General features: G+C 40.9%; 1 protein-coding gene across 4 annotated transcripts in view; it reads left to right on the top strand.

The window, feature by feature from the left end:
• Positions 1–496: 496 nt before the first annotated feature.
• Positions 497–7,261, top strand: part of dennd2b (DENN domain containing 2B) — a 29,720-nt gene continuing 22,955 nt past the window's right edge. For 2 of the 4 annotated variants that reach the window (XM_076110271.1, XM_076110270.1), the window contains exons 1-2: positions 497–570; positions 5,603–6,871. In XM_076110271.1, the coding sequence (XP_075966386.1) occupies positions 497–570; positions 5,603–6,871 (1,343 nt within the window). Of the gene's footprint in view, positions 571–5,602; positions 6,872–7,261 lie in introns of those variants that run through there. The other 2 variants (XM_076110273.1, XM_076110272.1) reach the window with 1 other exon arrangement.

The raw sequence follows: 7,261 nt of genomic DNA, 5'->3' as shown, positions 1-7,261 counted from the left end.
GTTTTTTTATTAGCTTGCTTTTGCTTTTTTGTCAAGCTCAACAACTACCTTTCTCCCCTCTCATGTTAATTTGGGATTGAGAAAAGTCAACAATAGGGTTGAGAGTGTTAAAAGTTGTGTCAAGTCAAGCTAATATCTGTTATAGGGTTATAGTGGTCAAAATTGTTATTTTTGGAATCTGTGTTTATAGTTTGATGCCAAAGTTAAGCAGTTGTGGTCTTACAGGAATGTTGGCCATCTTGTATTTGATGTGGCACTACATTTAATTCCATGCTCAAGACAGGATTGGATCATTTTGTGTATCTACTAAGTTGAATTCCATTTAATATTTTGTGGTCTAAATTCCTAAAAACACTCATTGACAAACCTAAACGACCTTAGAGGTGTTTAGTCTACAGTACGAGTTCATGTTTATTTACTTGAATGCTGCAGCTTTTTAAAATGTTTCACATCTTTGTGTTTGTCCATCAGGTGAGTGGGCGGTTTGCAGACAAACATGACGGCCAACAAGGGTTCGAAGGCTGTGCCTCGAGCAGGAGGGGCTAAAGCTCCCCGGGACATCCCCGACAGGTCAGTGACATCTGGGACATCAGGGGTGGGCTAGTAGTTAATGTGCACGTCCATGTCACATGGTTTCAGAGCTTCCTGACTGAAGGAGAAACAAAGTTTTCTACATTCTACTCTTTTAGTTTTTCTGTTTTTTTTTTCACTCGTGGGAAAGTACGGCTGATGATTGTCTGTCATGATAAGACTTCCAAAGCTTTTGCAAGTACAATCCTGTATCCTGGACAAGGGCCCCATCCAACTCTGTGCTGTGAGTAGTGAGCCGAAGCTTGTGTTAGCATGTTGAGAGCTGACAGTGTCCTGCTGGGAGAGAAAAACAAACTTTGGGAATGATATGTGATATGTCGATTATTCGTTCTTACAATTTTTCATCCTGTCCATTTTCTTTAACCAGAAAGTGTTCTTAGGAACAGGCAGACTGTTATCATCTCACATACAGTAGTTACACATGATCATTGTACTTCACAGCGGTGAAATGTAGTCTGTGTTCACACTGTCGCACCACCTTGTGACAGTCTGATGGCTGATTTTGAGCAAGACGGTTGTTAGAAATGGTGCTGTTTATCCATATTCTAATATATAATAATGCTACTATTTGACTGGCAGTGTTTCTTATTCTTACTTAATTTTCTGTGCTGATGAGGCAGTGGTGGTAAACACACACAGAGCAATATTTCATACACCGCAAAACATAAAGTAACCTGTGGCAGCTTGGTTCTGTAATTGCTTGCGGTGTAAATCAGTCCTACTGGAAGTGGCAATTCGCACAAATGTTAATCATAATGTAAATATTAGGATTAAGATAAATGGCATTCATTTGCTGGTAAATGTTCACGTTCACCACTATTCCCAAGGTAAACTTGGAGAATGCAAATGTGTGGAAAACACTAATCACAGTAGCACAGTAGTAAACCAGTGTTTTTCAACCTTTTCTGAGCCGCGGTACTTTTTTTTTACATTAAACAGATCCCGCGGCACACTAACAACCAAAAAAGTTTAAGCTTGCTTGGGACCATGGCACTGTTGGATAGTGTGCAGTCGGATCCCCGGTGAAAGCAAATCCAAACGAAAGATAACTTTCGCTGTATTGCCTCTTTTGACCACCACTCACACGAGGCTTTTCATCTGGGTTAGAATTTTGTCCAGGGCCCAGTTCAGAGTCTGCATTTTTCCTTTTCAAATATTTCTCCATTGCTGTTCGTCTTGTCAACGCAACCTCTCCCTCACATCATTTAATTCTACTGTCTTTAAATTAACACGGTCATTATTGCACTACCTACTGCCACCCACTGGCATGGAAGACTATTTAATTACTTAGCAAGCCACTATATTGCAGGCTCAGACGCTCAACAATGGCAAATTATTTGCAGCAACTAAATAATATAAATTATTTATTTCTTAATATCGATAAAGGGAAATTGGACATTTTCCCACGGCACAGTGGTTGAAAATAACTGCGGCTTAAACTATGAGATCACTCAGGGAGGAGTTTCTAGGACAAGTTACTATTACAAACTGTGTAGCCTCAAGTGGTACACATGGCAACATGCAGCAACATGGTGGAAAGAAACTAATACAAAACAAGAATATGAGGGTGTGCTCTTCTTCTGTGATCTTCTGTGAGGGAATAATTTCAATTAATTCCCTGCACCTAAAATATTGAGGTAACTATAAAAGCCCAGAAAGGTGCTTTAGTGTCACAAACATGCTGACAAGGCGGTGAGAGAGACGACTCACTCTACTGTGACTAGTGTTTTATACACCCAGATATGCACATTCACTGAATCTATCTTATTTACTGATATGCAAGCAAATAAAACCCCCAAAACTCTGAATTAAATGTGTAACTATCACAGTTTTATCTGTGACAATGTATTAGTGAGTGCTGATTGATGAAAAAGTCAACATTTGTTGAATTATAATAGTAGAAGTGCTGTTTGTGTGAGCAGTTTCCTCACTTCATCCTGGTCAGTAACAGGAAGTGGCCTGTGGTTAGAATGCCTGAGTGAAAGCCAGAGGCCAGGTTGTGACTGGCATCTAGCCCTTTGTACTGTACTGTATGTGTGGCTGGACTTATTTCTGAGCATGATCAAGCATGATCCAGACCACCAGAACCCCTAAAAGTACCTAAGCCCTAAATAGACAAAAAGTTGTGCACATATTTTCTTTTTGCGTGTAATCAAAAAGTCTTCATTTTGCAGTCTACATTTAATTTCACCATAATATTATTTAATCTGTATTATTTGGTGGCTTTAATTTTGCGGTTGATTTAAATCTGCAGCGACGTAAACAGATAAACAATAACAAATTCAAGTGCAGTGATACGAAGTACACAAAAACTAAAAAATATATTATATATTATATATATTAATACATATATGCAATCTACCATATCTGAGGTCACAGTATATAATCTGTTTACAAGTTTGTAAAGATTCAGTTCAAAGTCACTATGTAGTGCACTTTGTGTGTCTGTGTGTATGTATGTGTGTATATATATATATATATATATATATATTAGGGGTGGGAATCACCAGAGGTCCCGCGATACGATATTATCACAATACTTAGGTCACGATACGATATTATCACAATACTTAGGTCACGATACGATATTATCACAATACTTAGGTCACGATACGATATTATCCCGATACTGCGATATTATCACGATACTCTGCGATATTCTGAGTATTGCGATACCATAGGCCTATATTGCGATTTATTACTTTTTTCAACTTCAAATTATGTCCCCAAAGGAAAACTGTGTCAACATGTTTTATCTAATAAGATAAAGTTTTCAGGCTGTTCATCTCACTTCAATCATTTTTATTGCAGCAAAATAGGATTTTTAAATTTTTTTTTTATAGTTTATATAATAAAAGATCGATACTTGGCGTCCGTGTATCGATACAATATCGCCACGCAAAATATCGCGATACGATGCTGTATCGATTTTTTCCCCCACCCCTAATATATATATATATATATATATATATATATATATATATATATATAAAATGAAACAGTCCCCTCGAAACCTTCACAAAGCACTACATCACAACACAGCCAGTCTGAATCTTTTCTCCGATATTATCTTTTTATTGCTTGTTTACTCTCACATTGGTGAAGTCATGTTTTGAGCGTGGCGACAGCGGGGGATCCTCCCCGTGTTTCAACCCTGGCGGCTATCAAACCAAAGAGCAAAAATTTAAATTGCTGTCATTAACTCAATAAATTGTACTGTTACTGGCATTAGAGTAGTATTACTGAGTGTTTGGTCTGGTTGCTACTAAAACATTCGCATTGATACTTAGCTTCAGAAACTGCGCTCCCTCCCTGGCCATACTCCTTGGCAGAAGTTGAGTTGGGAGTTTTAGCAGCGAACCAGTCGGATTTTTATGTGCCAGACAAATTCTAATAGCTCCCTCCTGAAGCACTGCAACATGTCTTATGTTTGACAGCTGATTAATATCAGAGTGGGCTCAAAAAGTATTTTCTTCATTAAAACATATACGGTCTGTTTGACTTATTGTGGGTTTTCTGATAGACATTTCACCTGAGATTTGAGTTGATCTTAAACTCTTTTCAAGCTCAAGTTAGTTTATAATTACATTAACAATTTGAGTAAGGTAATATAGAGATGTTTGAAACAAACCTAAATTACGAGCATACAGTATTGTCTTGTGAGACAAACACGGCAGGTTTAATGAAGAGAAAAGTCTTTTGTTTTAAGTCTCCCTGTTTAGGAGATGAGCAGTGTATAAACATACATACATAGTTTATAACACAATTGAATGCAGATATTTATTATTATTAGTGTAGTTGATAATAAGAAATACGAGTGGAGGCTGGTGTATAAACAGATAATGAATGACACACAGTTGTAATAAAATATAATATGTCTTTAAAGGACTTCTAAGTTATTATGTTTGACAAATACTGTGCATTGATAAACAATAAAAAAATGTCCTTAACCAAGCTGGTGGAAATCCTTTTTAGTGATATATTAGTTCAGTATCCAAAGTATTGCGTGTTTAAAAATCTAATTATTGGACTTCAGAATACTACAAACCAGCATTAAAATTGAAAGACATGAATCGTTGTCTCAAAATCTCCTATTTCTTCAGGGGAAATCAGATAAGATGCATCCATCATGCTTGCAGCTTGCCGGTTCCTAGCTGTTGTAAAAAGTCTGCCCTCCCTAGAGCCGGAGGAATGAAACCAGGGAAGGGCAGGTAGGTGAGAAGGGAGATCTGTCCTAACCTGCATTGTTGGATCACAGTCCGCAGCGCTCAGCTTCCTCCTCCCATAAGGCTTGTTATTCTAACCATGGCTGTGACATCAGATCTCCCAACGTTTCACTTTCGCAAGACTCAGCTAGCTTCCAAGTCATGACAAGGTTCCTGAAAGATTATGAGAAATAAGGTATCGGGCTTCGACTGGGAAACTTTCTCTCTTTGGAAATCTTAGAGGAAGTGAGCCGCTTGAGAAAGCACGTGTGTGTGTGTGTGTGTGTGTGTGTGTGTGTGTGGTACAGTCAGCAGTAAGCGTGGGACAACTGTAGCACCCAGTATCACTTCAGAAAAAAGGCTGCAAGGATCAGAGAGGAGTAGTGAGACTTTCACAGGTAAGACCGCTGTAATAAATCTCGCTTGGCACACTGCTCTCTGTGTTTTTTTATTTTAATTATGTGGAAAAATCCACAGTGACATTTTAATGTTGCCTGTATTTCCTTTGGCCTTCATTTTAATCTCATGCTGCCAAAGACAGAATACTTTCCTGTGGTTTTTCTTAATAAGTGGCTCAAGTTTTCATTCTGTCTTTGATCTTGCGAATGAATTCAGAATTTTCAACTGATTCCTGACAGTTTTCCCCCATCTGTTTACCATCGAGTTTCTGGTACTTTTCATGCTGCAGGGTTGAGTGGCTTTGTTGATTTGCTTCTTTTGGTTTCTTATCATTTTCCCCCCCCCCTCTCAAAGAATCCTTTCAATGTCTACAATGTTTGTTCACACCTTTCTCTGTCTCGTTAAAGGTGCCAGTCTACATCACCGGCTCCTGTTCTCGCTGCCAGTCAGGGGCAGAGCCAGCAGCCTCTCCTTAGTGACGGGGAAAACTCTGGGAAGCAGAGTAGGTACTTCAGGACTGACGGCAGGTTCCTGGCACGTGCTGGCTGGAACAGCAAGACCGCTACCTTGCGCAGTGGTGCATCTCTCACTGGTGAGACTGACTTTCAAGGCCGCCTCACCAAGTCAAAGAGCATCAGCTGTTTGGACAACAGGCTCTCCATCTATAAGCCTCAGGCTCAAACCAAGTCCTGCCAGGAAGGTCAAGGCTTCCAGGAGCAACAAGGGGAACCCTCTCTGGGAGATGGACTAAACGGTAGGCCCCTGAGTTGGAGCACACTCTCACTGGGACCTTCCTCTAACCAAAGCCACAGGCGCACTCTCTCTCTCACCCGCTCGGTAGCAGGTGTTACCCCCACCACCATCCGCAAAAAGATCTCAGAATGGGAGTGCCGAAGGGTGGCTCTGCCTAGGATGAGCTTGTGTCTAGATAAAAGAGGAGGAGAGCGTGTAGGGGGAAGTGAGGGCTGCCCCAGCCTGCTCTCTTCTCCTTGTAGCGAGAAAACGTTTGACTTTAAGGGGGTTCGCAGGATGAGCACAGCTTTCTCAGAATGCTCCTACACAGAGGAAGAGGAAGGGGTTTCTGACAAAGACGGCCTAGGCCGCTTCCAGAAAAGGATAGGGAAGACAGAGTCTTCAGGAACATATGTACGTTCCCTGTCTGCTCGGAAGGAGAAGTCAGCGGTTCTCAACAGGATACAAAAGATAGAGCAAGCCCTGAAGGAGAATCCCAGCCCATCCCCTCCACGATATCTGAGTAATTGCTACGCTCCAGACAAGACAAGACAAAAGTCTTTTGTGATAGGGGACGACTTGGACAGTACTTGCACCAGTAAGCGCAGCAGCATTTGCTCAGTGGCCACAGAACCAGATGCTGTTTTGGTGCCTGATAAGCTCTGTAAACTCAGACAAAGGTTTAGTGTGAGCTCAGCCAGGTCTGAGAGTCCAGAACCACCGGGCCAACAGACTTCTGTCGGCACACCAGTCAACCCCTTACCTAAACCCAAACGCACTTTTGAGTACGATGCCAAACGGGACCAGAAGAGCGTGTCGCCGGCCAATGGACTACCTCCAAACAGAGCCCATGAGTCTCCCCCGCCGCTGCCCTCGACCCCTGCACCCAGCGTGACTCGAATGGTAAAGACCGAGGGGAGCACCCCAGTGAGACCACAGGACAGGTGAGAATATCAGTGTGCCTATGTCTAAAGACAGTTTATCTGTGAGAGTCGATGTAAAATTCAATGTTTTATTATATGTATCCTTATTTTATTGGTTGCTATGGATTTCTTTAGATTCCTCCGAAATGTTAGAAGTGTGTTACATATCTCAGTCTTGTGAGGAATTTGGATCTCAGGCCAAATGTTTACTTTGTTGGTTAGTGAGTCTGATTGTGGTGTTGGAGCGATCAACTCTGGTTATCTTAAGTTGTTTTTAGTGAGGATTTGACGTGGAGATCAGTTGTTATGTTTCCCAGAAGACCATTGAATAGTAACAGTAGTTTTGTTTTGTTATAGCCTTGAGTTCTTGTCATCCCTGCTTTCCTAATCTAATCAAACTGAATATTGTCA

The sequence above is a fragment of the Anarhichas minor genome, unplaced genomic scaffold, assembly GCF_050575085.1.
Source record: "Anarhichas minor isolate MPS153535 unplaced genomic scaffold, ASM5057508v1 ptg000042l, whole genome shotgun sequence".
NCBI classification, from domain to species: Eukaryota; Metazoa; Chordata; class Actinopteri; order Perciformes; family Anarhichadidae; genus Anarhichas; species Anarhichas minor.
This window is presented reverse-complemented; position numbering and strand designations above follow the sequence as displayed.